General features: G+C 46.8%; 1 protein-coding gene across 6 annotated transcripts in view; it reads right to left on the reverse strand.

Moving 5' to 3' along the window:
• Positions 1 to 18,277, reverse strand: part of CLEC16A (C-type lectin domain containing 16A) — a 238,587-nt gene extending 220,310 nt beyond the window's left edge. For 5 of the 6 annotated variants that reach the window (XR_007722128.1, XM_050774235.1, XM_050774233.1 and 2 more), the window contains exons 1-3: positions 17,974 to 18,256; positions 5,305 to 5,433; positions 666 to 799 (exon numbers count right to left, since the gene is read on the reverse strand). Coding sequence is in view for 5 of the 6 variants with exons in the window: in XM_050774235.1 (XP_050630192.1) it covers positions 666 to 799; positions 5,305 to 5,433; positions 17,974 to 18,053 (343 nt within the window). In the remaining variant the exon portion in view is untranslated. Of the gene's footprint in view, positions 1 to 665; positions 800 to 5,304; positions 5,434 to 17,973 lie in introns of all 6 variants that reach the window. The other variant, XM_050774232.1, reaches the window with a different exon arrangement.
• Between the last annotated feature and the right edge of the window lie 635 nt (positions 18,278 to 18,912).

The raw sequence follows: 18,912 nt of genomic DNA on the forward strand, positions 1-18,912 counted from the left end.
CTCTCATCCAATAGGACCGGAGTCCCCATAGAAGGAGGAAGAGACACGAGCTAGCACCCTCTCAATCTCTCTGCACTCGCACAAAGATGAAAGGCCATGTACAGCAAGAGGGTGGCCGTCTGCAAGCCAGGAAGAGAGCCCTCACCAGAAACCGACCCTGATGGCAACCTGATCTTGAACTATTTTTGATTGGAGACGAGGTCCTGCTCTGTCACCCAGGCTGGAGTGCAGTGGCACAATCACGGCTCACTGCAGCCTCAATTTCCTTGACTTAATCAATCTCCCTGCCTCAGCCTCCTGAGTAGCTGGGACTACAGGCGCACACCACCACGCCCAGCTAATTTTTATGGTTTTTTGTAGAGGTGGGGTTTCACCTTGTTGTCCAGGCTGTTCTCAAACTCCTGAGCTCAAGTGATCTGCCTACCTTGGCCTCCTAAGGTGCTGGGGTTACAGGGATGAGACACCATGCCTGGGCAATCTTGGACTTCTATCCTCCAGAACAGTGAGAAAACAAATCTCTATTGTTTAACCCATTCAGTCTATGGTACTTTGTTAGGATAGCCCAAGTAGACTAATATACTCAGTAAACACAGAGAAAACCATGCTAAACTTCACCCTGCTAGATGCCCAGCAGTACAGAGGCAAATACCAAGGAATGTCCTTACAAAGTGAGGTCTCGTGACTGATATTCTCAAAGAGGATGTTCAAGGTCTGCAGCAGCTGAACGCACACATAACGGCCTGACTTTTGCCGCAAGATGTTCAAGAAGAAAACAAACATATTCTTCTCCAGGAAGAAGCTGGGGAGAGAATGGAAAAGCGTCAATGGTTTGCTTCCACGTGTGGAAACGGAAATTATTATCTGGTTTCATTCACAACACAAGTATTAGATTCACCCCTCTACCCCAAGATATCTGCACAGATCATGCCACCCATTGTCACCTGCCACAACTGGAATTCACAGCAAAGGAATAAGATAATTCTGAGTATTAAATGAATTTTAGCGCTGGACACAGGGGCTCATGCCTGTAATCCCAGTACTTTGGGAGGGTGAGGCAGGAGAATCGCTTGAGGCCAGTTCAAGACCCAGCCTGGGCAAAATCACAAGACCCCTGCCTCTACAGAAAAGAAAAAAAAAAAAAAAAATTAGGTGGTGGTGCATGCCTGAAGCTCCAGCTACTCAGGAGGTTGAGGTGGGAGGATCACTTGAGCCCAGGAGTTCAAGCCTGCAGTGAGCTATGATCAGGCCATTGCACGCCAGCCTGGGTGACAGAGCCAAAAAAAAAAAAAAAGTTCCCAAAAATCTTTACCCCTACAGCTTTCTTCCCCTTAACCACCAGTTTAATCATGAGAAAACCATGAGACAAACTCAGATTGGGGGACATTCTACAGGAGACCTGGCCAGCATTTCTCAAAACTTTCAGGATCGTAAAAACAACAGAAGACTAAAAAAGAGTCACGGAACAGAGGAGGCTGGGGAGATACGACAACCAAATGTACTGTGGTTCCCAAATTGTCAAGTTCTAGGGGAAAATAACTAGAAAGAAATACACAGGTACTGATGTGGTGGAGAAACCCTACTAACCCATCCCCAAGTCTGTTTCTGCCTTTCTCCTTGTGGATAGGATACTTGTCTGTCCACAGCCTAGCGGCACTGGCTTCTGGGGGTACACGCTGGCTCTTTTAGTCTTGAAAAGGAAACAGACCATCCAATGCCTTTCTTTAAAGGAAGAGAATGATGTTTCTAGTTATGTGTTCTCTGTACTCAAGCTAACACCAGATTAATCTTGCATCTGGGACACCTGGAAGAAATGAGGTGTGCCTGCGGGTCGACTCAGTTGTGGGTGCCTCTCTGTCCTTGTCTGGCATCTCCACAGTGGTGAGGTCATGGGCCTGGAACTTACTCAGTGCTGCCTGATTCTGTCTGAATCCATGAACAGGTAAATGAATAAATTTAAATGGCCTAAAAAACACCCTTACAATCTTCTCCAACTCGGAGGCCCATCTGCCTGTAAATGCCATTCATGTTGACCTCCAGAGTATTTCTGTCACGTGGCCTATTTTGTCCACCTTTGGTTCAAGTTACATACATCAGTGACTCCTAAGGGTCACCAGCAAACTCACTGCCGCACTGTGACCAACTTGGGAGCTTGTTAAAATGCCTGTACCTAGATCTTGCCCCAGGGATTGACTCGGTAGTTCTAGCATAAATTCCATGAACCCAGATTTTTAAAAACTCCACAAGGGAGTGGGCAACTCCTTGGAAAAAAAGGGTGATTGTAGGATTGGAGCATCTTATAGTACCAGGAAGTAATAAGTGCTCAAAAATCAAAAAGAACAGAGCATATCAAGGGGACACAATAACCAGCCTGAAAGAGCTCCTCATAGCCAAAGCTGAAACAACTTGAGCAACAAAATGACAACATATTGAATTACACTGAATTACAGCCCAAAGTATAAATAAATATCCATGAGTCCACATTAATATAAGCAAATGATAGCATAAATAAACGAGAGAGAAGAGATGAACCTTCCATGCAGAAGAATTTCAAATAATATATGTAGATACTGCCCCCTTCTAGAAGGTAGAACTTAACCCCCACCCCCTCATCATGAAAAGGTGGGGTAGACTTGGTGACTCACTTCTAAAGAACTGTGTGGGCAAAGGAGAAAAGAGTAGTTTTATAGTAGAGAAACCTGGCAGACAGCACCTTAACCAGGTGATAAAGGTAACATCACCAGGATGTCATGTGGACATTGTGAGCGCCCTGTGATAATGGCATGAGAGGGGTACTTTACTCCTACAGCTTACTTCCCCTTAACCCCCAGTTTAATCATGAGAAAAACATGATTTCCCCCAAACCCAGATTGGGGGACATTCCACAGGAGACCTGGCCAGCATTTCTCAAAACTTTCAGGGTCGTAAAAACAACAGAAGACTAAAAAAGAGTCACGGAACAGAGCAGACGGGAGATATGACAACCAAATGTACTGTAGGAACATGGATGGGACCCCAGGACAGAAAGAGGATATTAATGAAAAGCTGGCAAAATCCAAATGGGGGCTGAAGTTGACTCAATAATACTGTACCAAGGTCAGTTTCTTAGTTTTGCCCAGGGCACCCTAGTAATGTAAGACACTTACAATGGGAACTTTCTGTACTATCTTTGCAACTTTTTTATAAATCTAAAATTACTCCAAAATTTTAAAATGCAATAAAAACAAAATTTTCTTAGGAACTTTGTTGGATAGCTGTTTAAGAATCATGGGGACTCCAAGAGCTCAGCAGCTGTTCTAAGATGACAGATGGACTAAGAAAGTCCATTCTAGGCAGGGTGCAGTAGCTCACGCCTGTAATCCCAGCACACTGGGAGGCTGAGGAGGGAGAATCGTTCAAGCCCAGGAGTTTGAGACCAGTCCGGGCAACACAGCAAGACCCTGTCTCTAAAAAAAAAATAAGTCCATTCCAGTCAAGCAGGGGCACAGTTTCTAATCTTTAACCCAAAGGTCTTTCTCATTTCCAACAAGATATTAAAAAAAAAAAAAAAATCCGGCTGGGCATGGTGGCTCAAGCCTGTAATCCCAGCACTTTGGGAGCCCGAGGTGGGCGGATCACCCGAGGTCAGGAGTTTGAGACCAGCCTGGCCAACATGGCAAAACACCATCTCTACTAAAAATACAAAAATTAGCCCCACGTGGTGGTGGATGCCTGTAATCCCAACTACTCAGGAGGCTGAGGCAGGAGAATCACTTGAACCTGGGAGGCAGTGGCTGCAGTGAGCCGGGATGGTGCCACTGCACTCCAGCCTGGACAACACAGCAAGACTCCATCTCAAAAAACAAAACAAAATTCCCCATGTATCGTTAAAGGAAGCTAGTTCCGTGTATAAACACAACTTCATTACATGTTTTGCTTTGGAGATCATATCCAGTGTTTACAGGTTTGCATTTTCAAGAGTTTGCATCTCCACAAGTAACTTTATTGGATAACCTTACTGATGCAAATATAAACCTATCTTGAACCTATATTCAGGAACTTGCTCAGTGCTGCCTAATTCTGTCTGAATCTATGAAAGGGTAATATCCTTCTTACTAGGATATCTAACGAGAAGTCAGGTTAAAAATAGAACACCTTTACTTTCCAAAAATGAGTTTTAAAAGTGGCCTCAATATTTATAATACACACACACACACCCCCACACACACCCCGTGTTTGGTGGTTGTCATAACCCAGTCCCAAATCCTTCTGCACTAAGACATCAAGGCAGATCTATTAGGGAGGTAGTTCACAGTTAACAGCCCTTGCTTTTTTTTTTTTTTTTGGAGACGTGGTCTCACTCTATCACCCAGGCTGGAGTGCAGTGGCAAGATCATGGCTCACTGCAGCCTGGACCTCCTGAGCTCAGGCAACCCTCCCACCTCAACCTTATGAGTAGCTGGGACCAGAGGCACACACAACCATGCATGACTAATTTTTAAATTATACATAGAGACAGGGTCTCCCTATGTTGTCCAGGCTGGTCTCGAACTCCTGGGCTCAAGCGATCCTCCTGCCTCAGCTTCCCAAAGCACTGGGATTACAGGGGTGAGCCACTGCGCCTGGCAGCCCTTGCTTTTTAACTGTCCAGTGAGGCATATCTGGCTTTATCATCTGCTATCATTTATTCCTGTACCAGGCACTGGACAAAGAGAACTTTTTCTCTCTCCTTTAAAGGTAAAGAAACTGAGGCTTAGGGAGATGAAGAGCCTGGCTGAGGACTGCTCACCTAGGAAGTAGGAGAGTTGGGGGAACCCCTCACAGATTCTGGGTGTGTGTCGCCTTTCCATCGCTTATCAGCTATGTGACCTTGAGCAAAAAAGGGGACACCAACTGGGCCTCTACCACGGGGTGGGTGGGAAACTTAGCTGGATTGTCTCATCAGGAGCTCAGCCCTGTGCCTGGTCATCAGTCAACATGGTAACTGTTTGACTCCCCCAGGGCACGGGCCTTCTGTTCATGTCAAATCTAACCACCAGACATGTTCTCCTTCCTTTGGGAAAATGATCAGACACAACCTGGAGGAAAATTACCCATGACATTTTCAGGTTTTCTAGAGACACTCATTTCCATAACTTCCCCATTTTTGGCTTGCATTTCTATAGTGTTTCAAGGGCACTTTTTTTTACAGCTAGACAGAGATAGATATCTGGGCAAGATCAAATTAGCGTCAAATCCTGACATCATCCGGAATGACTCATGGTATACATTTAGAAAAACATTCAAAGAAGAATAATTAAAAAAACAGCAATCATTAGAAACCCTTACTCAAATACAGAACTGTCATTTTGATCTCCCCAGATCAGGATCTCGGTGATGGAGCGGATGGTCTCCACTAGCAGGTTCCGGTTCTGTTCTGTGACTGTGGTGTTTTTGGTCAAAACGTGGTAGAGATACCTGAGAGAAATGAGAGAAAAGGAAATGAAAGGTTACCAACTGAAATGCAAGCCAAGTTCAACGACCATTAGCAATATTTTGGAGACAATACAGCAATGCTTTCTCAGGTTTGGTTAATGCAATTTCCCATTCAGATTAGATGTAACTCACAACCCAAGAAAAATAGCAGACAAAGCTTTGAAGGGTTAAACCAAGGACACACCAACCCAGACTGAGACAAGAAAATCGTCAAACCCTTGAAGTCAGCTATTCTCAAACTGCAGTGTGCAAGAGAATCACCTGGAGAACTGAATCAAGTGGGGGCTCCTGGGGCCTCCTGGGAGATTCGGATTCAGCAGGACTGAGAGAAGAGCAAGTAGCCAACTATTTCACATGCTCCCCATGATGTTGATGCCTTCAGAGCAAGTGGGGACATACAGCTCAGGCTGGATGCCTAACACGGGACTAATGAGGTTTAGAGAGATGGAGCCACAGCTTAGGAAGGCTGGGTCCCAGAGCAGTTGCTGGGACAAAATTCACATGCAATTCCCTTTGGAATGCTCGCAGTCCCTCTCAAGTGCAGTGTGCCTATCAGAACTTACGGCTCAAATGATCTGGGTGGTTTGCAGGCCAAGGGCAATGGTCTTATCTGCTGAGAACAGACTGTTAAATTCACTGAGTTAAATGGACTGGCTGGGAGCAGTGGCTCATGCCTGTAATCCCAGCACTTTGGGAGGCTGAGGCGGGTGGATCACCTGAGGTCAGGAGTTCAAGACCAGCCTGGCCAACATGGTGAAACCCCATTTCTACTAAAAATACAAAAATTAGCTGGATGTGGTGGCAGAAGTCTGTAATCCCAGCTACTCCAGAAGCTGAGGCAGGGAGAATTGCTTGAACCTGGGAGGTGGAGGTTGCAGTGAGCCGAGATCGCACCATTGCACTCCGCCTGGGTGACAGAGTGAGACTCTAAATAAACAGACAAACAAACAAATGGGCTGGAGAGGCTATGGTGCTGTACTTCATCTACCCAAACAGGCCTGAATGACAGGTGCTGGAGCAGAGACAGGTAGACACCATCCAGTCCTCACGGCCTCTTTACTGGTGGGAAAGACCAAAAGAATCACCGAGGCCAGTCCTGAGCAGTGCAAGGACTAGAAGTCTGGCTGGACGCCCCGGGAGTGCCACCAGGTACAGCTTTTAAGACAGCTTCTCCAGGGCCCACAATCCCAGGTAACTTCACCTGTCAAGGGAGCTAAGGCTTGAGAAGGAAAAGCAGACACCAAGAAGAAGCAACTCAGGAAAAGTCCCCTCCCCTCCTGATTTCTTTGATGGCCAACTTCAGTTTACAGGGCTGGGGGTATGGTGAGAGCAAGGAAGGAAAGGGCTAGATAGGACTGTCCCATTTACAATCTCTAAAAACGGGTAAGAGATAAAGAGGAAGCAGCTTGAAGATGAAACAATAAAGAACAATCTGCTATTTAAAGATGCTGGGGTTTATTTATTGATACTATTACTGTTATGCTTTAAAGACCTAGTATAATCAAGCATTTAATTTATTAATTAGAAATTGCATGTAATTTTTAATATGCAGTAATTAGAAGAACCCTCAAAAAAACACAAATCCTCAACCATTTGTACCCAAATCTACCAACAAGGACGCAGGTGGCGGCATAGGCCCAGTTTCCCTCTGTAATTAGGTAAATCAAACAGCACTTGAACCACCCTGGGATGAATTGTTGGAGGACCCGCTCCCAAATCTACATCTTCATCTTACCTCAAGGGCATCTTCCCCAAGAATTTCAAAGAGCAGAGTTTTCCAAATTGCACTTCCCAGGCATCTTGCATCAGAATCACCTTTGTAAGTTGTCCCAGACCCACTGAATTGGACTTTTGGTGCAGGGCCCCAATCCCACTGAAGTTTGACAGTCATTGTACCACTCCAGCTGTGGCCATCAGTGACAGTCCCCACGCAGGCACCTATGTGCCCGACACCCTGCCAGTGACAATGCATTGTTGGCAATGTGGGGGAAGGGCAGATCCTCCCTCCTCTCTTCTGTGCACATCTATTAGCATCACACATCATACTCCTGGTCAAAGGAAGGTGGTGGCTTAGGTGAGTGGGTCTGCTCTGAAGATCCCCAAAAAGGCGAGGAAATTTTAAATTCTTTAGGACCACATGACTTCAACTGATGGGACTTTCTGGCATCCTTGTCAACCAGTAAACTCTTACTTATATTTCAAAACCCAGCTCGGGCCTCTCTTGGTAAAACTTTCCCTATGCCCCGTCCCAGGTGGATTTATTTGTTCCCTCCTCACTGGCACCTCTGTACCCACACATATTTGCTACTGCACAGCCCACCCTCATTTGCAAAGATCTGCCTCCCTTACTAGACCTGAGTTCCTCAAGGTCAGCACCATCACCTTATTCATCTTGGTGACCCCAATGTACTCCAAACATCTGATACACAGCAGGTATTCAATAAATGCTGAATGGGGCAGGGGATGGTCTTTGTGAACATAACTTAGATGAAAGCATACACGACTGAACATAGCCAGGGATCCAAATGCCAGACACGGCAAGAGACAGTGCAGAGCTATGGTGAAGAGGTCAGGAAGTAGAGAAAGTCTGGTATTTCCTGAGAGGCACTAGAGTATATGGTCAATTACAAACACTGGTATAATTAGAACATATGGGTTAATCACAGACACTGGAATGCCTGGGTCTGAGCACACCTCCATCACTTATTAGCTGGGTGATCCTGAGCAAGTTACTTTTTCTCTGTGCACCTCAGTTATCTCACCCGTAAAATGTAAACAGCAGTGTTACCTAAATACTTTAAATACTTTACCTATTTTGGTGGTGTTGGGAGATAACAGATAACTAACCTGGCAGTTACTATGTATGATACAAGTGCTAGTTATTGTTATTGTTGCCCTCATTAAATAATTTCTTCAGGAAAAAGTCCTAGTAACTACCAGAAGGCCCTTACAAGCAGAGAGGGCAGGGCAGTAAGTCCTGAAAAGAAGATTCTAGGAACCCTCACGTGCCTGGTTCTCTGCAAGGGCTTCATGTGACCTACAGACTCACAGTAACCTGAAGATGTGCACACTGTTGCCACTGCACAGGCCAAGACAGCAAGTGAGGTTTGGGGACGTTCAGTAGCTCGCCCACAGCCCTGTGGCCCGGAAGCAGGGTCTGAGAATTCCGTTTGTTTCTTGACCGCTCAATATTTGGCGTTCTTTGCCCTGGTCGGTGGTGCCATCTGCTGGGTATGTGATGATGTTGCATGGGGGCTTTCCCGCACTAACGAAGCTGGGTGCCCGTTCATATATGTTTATGGAGTGTTTGACTATCTTCTTTTGTGAGATGCCTGTGCAAGTCTTTTGCCTATTTTTAAAATGAGGCTGTGTGGCTTTTTCTTGCTTGTTTGGTGGGGTTCTTTATATATTCTGACCACAAATCCTTTACTGGAGATACATATTGCAAATACTTTCTCTGATGGTGGCTTACCTTTTCACTCTCTTTATACTGGTCTTTGGATGAGCAGAAGTTCTTAATTTTAATGTAGTTCAATTTATCAATCTTTTCCTTGGATGGTATTTCTTGTATCAAGCTTAAGAGGTTCTTACCTACCCCAAAGTTATAGGGAAATGCTGTTTTCTTCTAACAGTTATTGTTTTACTCTTCACATTTTGACTTTGAGTACATCTGGAACTGATTTCTGTGTATGATATGAGGTATTAGCCAAAATTAATTTTTTCTATATAGAAATCTACTTGACTCAGCACCATTTACAGAAAAGGCCCTCACTTCTTTAGTGCACTCCAGTGCCACCACTGTCATTAATCAGGTGACCACCTGTGTGGGTCTCATTCTGGATACTCCAGTATCATTGATCTATTTGTCTATCCTCGTATCACGACCACGCTGTATGATTACTGCAGTTTTACAGTAAACCTTGCCATGTGGTAATTAAGTCTTCCAACTTATTTCCTTCTGTTTTTCAATATTATATTGGCTATTCTTGGACCTTTTAATTTCCATATACACTTAAAAATCACCTTCTTCGTTTCCACAAAAATACCTGCTAAAATTTCCTTAGACTTGCCCTACATCTATGGCTAAATTTGGAGAGAGCTGACATATTTACAAGAGTGTAACATTCTGATATTTACAGCATTTCTTTCCACACTTACTTGACAGGAGTCTTGCAGATCTTTTGTTAGATTTGTACCCAGGTAGTTGATATTTTTTAAATGCTATTGTAAATGATATTGTTTGAAATATTCATTTTCTAAATGTCTTTTAATGGTATATGGAAATACCCACTAGATTTCAAGCTCCAAAGCTCAATGGGGGTTACACCTTCACCTTGCTCGTCTTTCTGTCCCACAATGCTCTAGCACACTGTTTTACACAACATTTGAGGAAGAGATTCTCAGTATACATTCGTTTGAATGTAATAGGGGAAAAGGCTGAATGGATTAAGATTTAATGTTTTAATGCTCTATCAAATTCCAGGGCTTTGGAAGATCAGGTAATTCAACCACCTCAGAGAGATACACATTTTAATAACTTTTTGTTGTTGTTGTCGTTTTTTGAGGAGTCTCTCTCTGTCGCCAGGCTGGAGTGCAGTGGTGTGATCTTGGCTCACTGCAGCCTCCACCTCCTAGGTTCAAATGATTCTCCTGCCTCAGCTTCCCAGGTAGCTGGGATTATAGGCACAGGCCACCACGCACTACTTTTAGTAGAGATGAGGTTTAGCCATGTTGGCCAGGCTGATCTTGAACTCCAGACCTCAAGTGATCTGCCTACCTCGGCTTCCTAAAGTGCTGGGATTACAGGCATGAGCCAGCCCACCTGGCCCATTTTAATAACCTTCTGATTCTAAACGTAACATTCACTTTAGAGAGGTCAGAAACTTTGACAACAATGAAAGAGAAATGACAACCATGGTGCCTAGAGATGACTGCTGCTGGACTTGTGATCTCTTTCCTTGGGTCTTTTTCTTTACTATGGATATTGACATAGTTGAGGTCATGTTGCATTATCCATTTCCATGCCAATCTTTTTCCACACCTCAGCTAAAACAAAGGCACTTTTTTTGGTTATTGACAACTGTTTGCAAATATCTGTAATGGCTACACAGTATGCCATTGAAAGGACAAGCACAGTAGCAACTCTTTCCAAGGGCATTAAGATTCCTAATTGTTTGAGGGATAACAATGTTGCTACGATCATCTTTGTGTGCAAAGCTGTGTCCTTATCAGAAAAGTTTCAAAAGACAGAAGAATTACCTTGCTACTTAATGGCAGCAAATTAAAATGTTTCTCTTACAAGGATAACCACTGTTACAATGATAATGTTTTTTCTCAAACTATGTATCTACCTCAGTAAAAGAGTGGAAGCTTCCTATTACTGCCAGTCTCTGAGTGCTTGGTTTAATATTACTGCCAGTCTCTGAGTGCTTCGTTTAATCCCGGAAACAATCAACCCTCTGGGGATGATGCTCTGGGAGCTGAGGCACCTGCCCAGGGCCCTGGTGCAGCACAGGAGGTGCCTAGGTTAGAATCAGGCAGGCTGAACTCCAGACCCCATGATTATAACCCTTCTAGGACTACAAAAATGCAAACAATGAAGTAAGCAACAATTATATTGGCCAAGAATTTACATGAGGTTATGAATGCCTAACATACAAAACAAAAAAAGAAAATAAACTTAAAAAACACCAAATAGATAAACCAAAAAGCATGAAAATATTATCAGATCTTACAGAAAGTCCTTATAAAGTCCTCTTACTCCCATTTGTCTGGCAAAGAGCCAAAATTCTCATATTCCCAACAGGAGCTCTGCAGATGCAGTCTCAATATCGGAGCTTTGCCCGTTAGCTAACTCTCCACCGACAGATGAGCTTCAGAGTTTGAAATGCCTGGAGAAGAGAAACTGCAACCAACACACTCGAGGTGCATCACCAAGGATGATGGACGTAAACAAATCCCGCCTCAAGAGCCTCTGCTTTCTCAAGAGAGTCACTGATTTCACAAGTTAAACCACTGCAGTTAATAAAGCCCCATCCCCTTCAAAAACTAGGAATTCAGTCCATTGCAGAGACAGAAATACTAAGTCCAAGTTCATTTCAGTGACAGCATTTTCTGCAAGTGTTATGCCTTGCACCATAATATGGTATTATTAGGACGCTCCTCTTTCAAGATTTTGAAATGTATATTTGCAAGCTGGGGCGTGAGAAAGGATAAGCAGAATGATGGGAGGTCTGGGGGTTAGAAATTTACCCCCCAATGTCCACACAGCTCCAAATAACAATGTCTCAGGTGTGGTACAGGGATGGGGGACACAGAGCCTGTGTCTGTCTGGCCTTTCCAGCACTTGGGCAGAGGCACTGCAGACGTTCCCCAGTGTGTCCCACTGTGCCCTGAAAACCACCATCTGGTCAGAGTTCAGCCTTCTGGCCAGCAGGATGAGGAGAAGCTTCAGGCAGGGTGGAATCAGGCTGGAGGATGAGAGAAGGTGTTCACAGGTGGTGCTTCCCCTGGTGAATCATCCCCCAAAGATGTCAAACAGGGCCAGCGAGTGAGGCTGGGCCGGGGATATGTAGGGTGTAGTCAGGGCTTTTAGACCTAGAGAAAGTCACAGCTCTGGCACAGGTGCTGTGACCAAAACTGGGAAGAACAAGCAGTTGTTGGGAAAAAGACTGGCCTTTTCTGAAAACAGAGGTCTGCCTCTCGTTCATCCTGTGACAAATATTTGTTGATTGCTTACTATCTGCCAGGTCCTGTGCTGGCATCCCACAGTACCCAGCTGAACAAACCATATAGGCTTTCATGATGCTTATGTTCAAATTTGGAGAAAGTAACAAAAAGATATGTAACAAAGGAAGACAAGGTCTGAACCCCAGCCAGCTTCCAGAGGGTCTAACTCAAGGCTGGGATGAAAGTTTTAAAAACGTAAAGCTAACAGCTGAGCCACTCTTTGGCGATGAGAAGTATATAATGATGTGTTAACTGTGTGGGACAGTGTGAGCAGGCACAAGAGAAGTTAGAGCAGACAGCAAAACTCTTGTTGGCTGAAGTCACCAGGGCAATTTTTAGGGAAGAACTGGCATTTTGGGGATAGAGCTAGGGATTTGGATGGGCAGGTAGAAAAGAGCAGAGGAGCTCAAGTGGGCAAGCGAGGTGTGTGTGTGAGTGGACCACCAACGGGAGATACGCCTGGATGACAGCAGCTGCTACTATAACTCACCAGGAGACAGCAGCAGCGTCCCACCCCACCCCCACCCCGTGGACACTCACCTCCAGTCTGCCCCTCCTCCAATCCACTCTGCCAGCTTCAGCCAGACAACAGCCTTTCTGTGGTTAAAAAACCTTCAGTGGTTCCCTCCTGTTCTCACTCGTAGTCTGAATTCCTTAAGGTGATTTACAAGGCCCCAGGGGAACTGGCCTCTGGAGACTCTCCCAAGTATGGCTATGAGCTTGGGTCCCCACCTCTTCCCCAACGAACACTCCCCTGCTGAACTGCTGAACCACCTCAGTTCTGCCAACGTGCGCTGCTCCCCTTGCCCCACCAGGCTTTCTCAACTGCCTTTTCCTCTGCCTCAAACATCCTTCCCTTCTCTTGACACCCCGCTGCCTGATAACAACCACTCACCTCGTAGGTCTCCATTTAAACAGCATCTGCCTGTGCTGGGTGTTCCTGGCTCCCTGTGCTCCCAAACTACATGGTGGGAACAGAGTCTGGAGCACCCTGAAGGCCTGGAAGAACTTAGACATGACACAGTGGGTGCCTAGGACCCATAATGTGTGACGTAGTGAAGATGGTATGTTAAGAAAATCAAAGGCCGGGCGTGGTGGCTCACACCTGTAATCCCAGCACTTTGGGAGGCTGAGGTGGTTGGATCCCGAGGTCAGGAAATCGAGACCATCCTGGCTAACATGGTGAAACCCCGACTCTACTAAAAATATAAAAAAATTAGCCAGGCGAGGTGGTGGGCGCCTGTAGTCCCAGCTACTTGGGAGGCTGAGGCAGGAGAATGGCGTGAACCCGGGAGGCAGAGCTTGCAGTGAGCCGAGATGACGTCACTGCACTAGAGCCTGGGTGACAGAGCGAGACTCGTCTCAAAAAAAAAAGAAAAGAAAAGAAAAGAAAATCAACACAGCAATATTGTACCCCAAGCTCTCTAACACTGTCAGTGCCACCTTAGCCAAAACTTGAATACACCAAGAGTAGGTGTGCATCTGTCAACCTGCCATGGATCCATTCCCTGCCTTCTTTGGGCAGTATCCCCTGATTCTCCCATGGGAAACCACCCTTTTCTCTCATTCTCTTCCACTAGCTTGAGTGGAGCTCATCCCACTCTTGCTCTAGGGAAGGAAATATGAGTGAGGAATGGCCAATCACAGCCCCCCTATACCTCTGGCCAGAGTGACAGCTCAGGGGTGGCATGAGACCTCGTTGGTCCAGAGATACTCAATTCTGGACTTCTGCTGGCAATATTAGGAAAAGAAGCTCTCTTTTCCCCCAGGAGTGCTAAGCTGATACGATGTAAGCCTACAGCCTGCCTGAAAATGACACCAATAGGAAATACTAGAGCTGAGAGGTGGAAAGAGGCCGATTTCTGATGGCTCCAAACACCCGGATTCAGCCATGGTTTAGCCAGGACAGATCATTCAGTGACGGGAGCTATTCAATCCATTTGGGGCTGAAGGCAATTGTAGCTGGTTTCTGTCACGTGGAACCAAAAATCTTGACCCCCACACAAAGAGGACCAGAATAAGGCCACAACACAAAAACAACCAAGTTCTACCAGCTGTAGACTTGCAGTTCCTGGTAAAGATGGTGCTTCAGTAGCAATCAAATGATTCCATTACTCAGGCTTCTGCTTGGTGGTGGACATTTGTCAGTCAATGTCACAGCCTTGCCACTAATGTGGACAACAAACCATCCATGGTGTGTAGCAAATAACCTCTCGACTACTTCAATCTACCTGAGCTAAATCACTAACTCAGTTCAGTAGACAGAGACCATAGGTATGAAGTTTTCTACCATTTAGCAAAAGTAAAACCCTAACAGGAAAATTCCTTTCCAGTTTGCAAGCTGGGAGCATTACAAAGAATAATGAAGCTAAAAACAGTTTCCAGCTCTCTGTGCTATCTTCTCAATCTTTCTGTAAATCTCAAACTGTTCTAAAAAAGTAAAGTCTGGGCTGAGCGCAGTGGCTCACGCCTGTAATCCCAGCACTTTGGGAGGTTGAGGCGGGTGGATCACAAGGCCTGGAGATCAAGATCATCCTGGCTAACACGGTGAAACCCTGTCTCCACTAAAAATACAAAAAAATTAGCTGGGCATGGTGGCGGGCACCTATAGTCCCAGCTACCCAGGAGGCTGAGGCAGGAGAATGGCATGAACCCAGGAGTCAGAGCTTGCAGTGAGCCGAGATCGTGCCACCGTACTCCACTCCAGAGCGAGACTTCATCTCCAAAAAAAAAAAAAAAAAAAAAAAAAAAAAAGGGGGAGGGTTTCCAGATGCCTTGTGTGTTAAATAAATAATAAATAAATAAATTTTTTCAACTATCTTAAACTTTTCCTCTCCATCCATACCGCCCAGGTCAAGGCAAGAGTGTATTAGGAACTGTCACTTGTCACTGATAGGCTGACCAGTTTATACTAGTTTGTCTGGGACTTTCCCAGTTTTAGCACTGAAAGTCCCATATCCTGGGAAACCCCTCAGCCCAGGCAAACCAGGACGCTTGGTCACCCGAAGTGTCAGATAAATCCCAAGCGCCTTTCTCCTTCCAGCCTTGTTTCCCACAGCTATCAGCCCCCACCTGGACATGCCAGAAAACCCCCCAGGGTCCTGGTCACAGTGTTCTGCCTCCCGCACCTGCTGCCCACTGTGGTGGCTTCAGCTCGTTCTTGGAGAACCCGCGCTGGTGTTGCCTCCTCCAGAAAGCTGCCAAGAAGCGTTCCCATAGAACCCTGGGCCCATGGTGATCCCAGCACTTGTCACACTGTACAGTCACTGGCTCTACGGCTCTCTCCCCCACCAGCCTGCAAACTTCCTCAGGGAATGAGCTGTTCTGTACCCAAGACCCAAGATGTTTACTAACAGAGCCAAATGCAGAGTGGCACAAGCCCCTGGGTGGGCACTGGCTGTTTACAGCACTCTTTTCCAAGTCACTGGGGGATCTTCTAACCCCCTCACCAATACAAAAATCTCAGGTTCTTGCAGTTGTAATATGGATTAAGCTGATCTGCCCGATTCAGGGCAGGCAACTCGGGTTTCCAAAGAAGCATCCGATAGACATGTGATCTAAACAATGAACCCAGGCAGTTCCCAGGATACTGCAAAGGAACCAGAGACCGTTTACCATTCTCTGCTGGCTGGCAAAGATGCCCCATTGGCGATGAGACTCGGCCAAGTCAAAAGTGTCCTCAAACAGACTTATTGGGAAGTTTTACTCAGAAAGACAGTATAATGAGCACAAGCTCGGGAGTCAAATCCTGCCTCTGCCACCCTTCAGCTGCTGACACCTTGGGGCAAGTCACTGAAGCCCCTTGAACCTTAGTTTCCATTTCTGTAAAACAGAAACAATAATGGTTCCTGTAACTCACAGACTTGTGAGGACAAATGGAAATAACACACAGGAAGTCCTTAGCAAGTACCTGGTACAGAATAACGCATTCGATATATTAATAAATTAAGGTAATTTCAAAGGGCTAGAGTTAAGCAGAGTTAGGTGAGAGCCTGCAGGTACCTGGATGCTGGCAGGAAGCCCAACCTCCTCTGGACAACTCCCCTCCCCTCCTCAGCCACCTCCGCCCACTCGATAAATTCCTGAAATCCTTCAACCACTCCCTTTCCCGGCCAGCTGCCCTCCCATCTAAGATCCCTGCCTCCCTACCCACCCCATCCTTGTCCTGGGCCTCTTTCCTCCCCTTGTCTTCTCTCACCACCTCCTGCTCTAAAAGTGCCCCTCATCACATACTGAACCCTCCTGCTCCCCACTCTTCAAGACTCACAAACGTTTTACTAAATGCTGCTCCATGCTAGAAAGGTCACAGCTGAGAACTGCAGCCCTGCCACTACCCCTACCCCACTCCGGGGGACACATGAGAAGTCCCTATCTAATTCCCTCCCACCAATCCTTTCCACAGCCCCGTCTCCCTTCCACTACTTCCCACCATATCCCTAACCCTATCCTCCTCCTTTCCAATTAGTAGTCTCAGGATCTCCCTCTGGAAACCCGCCTATTTCTTGACACTGAAGGCTTGTCTACTCCCCTCTTCAGCATCCCCGCCATTTCCCTCCCGAAAGCCTTCCCCTTCACTGAGATCTCTATTTTTCATCATTCTCCACACATGCCCCCAAATCCCGGGTCTTGGCCTGCATGCTCTTCACCTCTCCCCAATTCAACCATTCATTTTTCTACTCTTTAAGCAGGCAGAGAGCAGTACTAGATGCTGGGAATACAACTTTGAGCAAACCAAGCAGTCTCTGAAGTGCCAGTTTAATAGGAGACAGAAAGTAAGTATAAATAAAAAATACAGAATAATTGCAGAGAGTGGAGAAGCACTCAATGAAAGCAAGAGAAAGAAAGATGCGATGGATAGGAATTGGGATGGGGGGAGCATGTTAGGTAGGGTGGTCTGGGAAGGCCTTGCTGAGCTGATAATAAACACAGCCACCACTACTGGCCATCTGCAGATTGAGGATCTGGAGGCTCAGAGAGGTGAAGTAATTTGCCCAAGGTCACACAGCCAGTAAGTGGTGGTGTCAGGATTTGAATGCAGGTGTGGCTGCAAAGCCAGCCTCTTAATTTCTGTGCACTCCTGGTCCCAAGACCCTATTTGCCATTAGTTCTCCCCCAGAGCTGTAGAGTCATTCCCTTCTCAGAGGTCTCTATTTTTCCTCATCCTCCCCATTCGCCCCAAAATCCTGGGTCTCAGCGTGCATGCCTCCAGCTTAGACTCCTCTCGGAAAATAATCTGTTCTTTTATAATAATTAATGCCGTTTATTGAGCAATTGTACTTGTTCTGAGCTTAACGTTCATTCTCTTATCCAACCAACCCTCAACACAACGGCAGGAAGCAGGTGCTGTCACTCTACCCATTTTACAAGTGGGGAACCTGAGGCCTAAATTCTCATAGATAGATTCGTACCCAGATCTGCCCGACTCCAGGACCCAGACCATGGACCCCTAAGCTGTTCAGCTTAAGATGCACCCCGCCAGGAAACTTGCTGGACACCGTCAAGAACAAAGTCTGTGTCCATAAACTGAAATCGCATTCTCTCGCTTTACAGGTGGGGATACTGAGACTCAGAAACTAAGCGACTCGTCCAAGGTCACACAGCCAAGAGCGACGGGGTCAGGGTTCGATCCCAGGCGCCCTGACTCCTGAGCCCTCGCTCTTAACCACCATACGGGCTTCCCCGGGCGCCCTTCGCCGCCGCCACTCTCACGCCTCCTAGAGCCCGGACCCGGAACTCGGAGCCCCCGTCCCCCTGTCCAACCCCGCGGCCTCCCGCTACGCCCCCCACACTCACTTGAGGTGGTCCAAGGAGTGGATGTTGCGGGAAGACTTGCCATGGCCCCCGCCCACCCAGCTCCGCGAGCGGCCAAACATGTCGGCGGCCCCGACCCGTCTCTCGTCTCACGGTCTCATGCCCGACCAGCCAAGCGGCCCAGCGCCCGCGGCGGCAGCACAAGCGGAGGATGCGGCGGCGGAGGAGGTAGAGGAACCACCAGCCGCCTTCCTTCCCGGCCCACAGCCCGGCACTGACATTCAGCCGGAACCGGCCGTTCGACCGCCGCGCTTTACGGCCGCCGCCGCGTGGGGTGCTGGGAAATACAGTTCATCCGCGAGGCCTTGGGCGACAGGACTCCGCGATGGGACTACAAGGCCCTGCGTGCATCGCGCAACTGCGGGCCTACGGCCATCCAGAAAAGGCGGGGCGGGAGGAGGAGCGACCCGGAGAATAGCCCCGGTGGGCGGGAATTGGAAGCTTTAGGCGCAGTACCGGAGAGGGAATCGGCGAAGGTGGGTCAAGGAAAGTCACCACATAGTGACAATTATTAGGTTTATAATAAGAATAAGAATAGTATTTGTCATGCGCGTCCGTGTGAAGAGACCACCAAACAGGCCGTGTGTGAGCAATAAAGCTTTTTTAATCACCTGGGTACAGGCGGGCTGAGTCCGAAAAGAGAGTTAGCAAAGGGAGATAAGGGTGGGGCCGTTTTTTAGGATTTGGGTAGGTAAAGGAAAATTACAGTCAAAGGGGGGTTGTTCTCTGGCGAGCAGGAGTAGGGGTCACAAGGTGCTTAGTTGGGGAGCTTTCGGAGCCAGGATGAGCCAGGAAAAGGAATTTCACAAGATCCTATCATCGCTTAAGGCAAGGACCTGCCATTTTCACTTCTTTTGTGGTAGAATGTCATCTGTTAAGGCGAGGCAGGGCATTTGCACTTTTTTGTGATTCTTCAGTTAC

Source organism: Macaca thibetana, chromosome 20, assembly GCF_024542745.1.
Source record: "Macaca thibetana thibetana isolate TM-01 chromosome 20, ASM2454274v1, whole genome shotgun sequence".
Lineage (NCBI taxonomy): Eukaryota > Metazoa > Chordata > Mammalia > Primates > Cercopithecidae > Macaca > Macaca thibetana.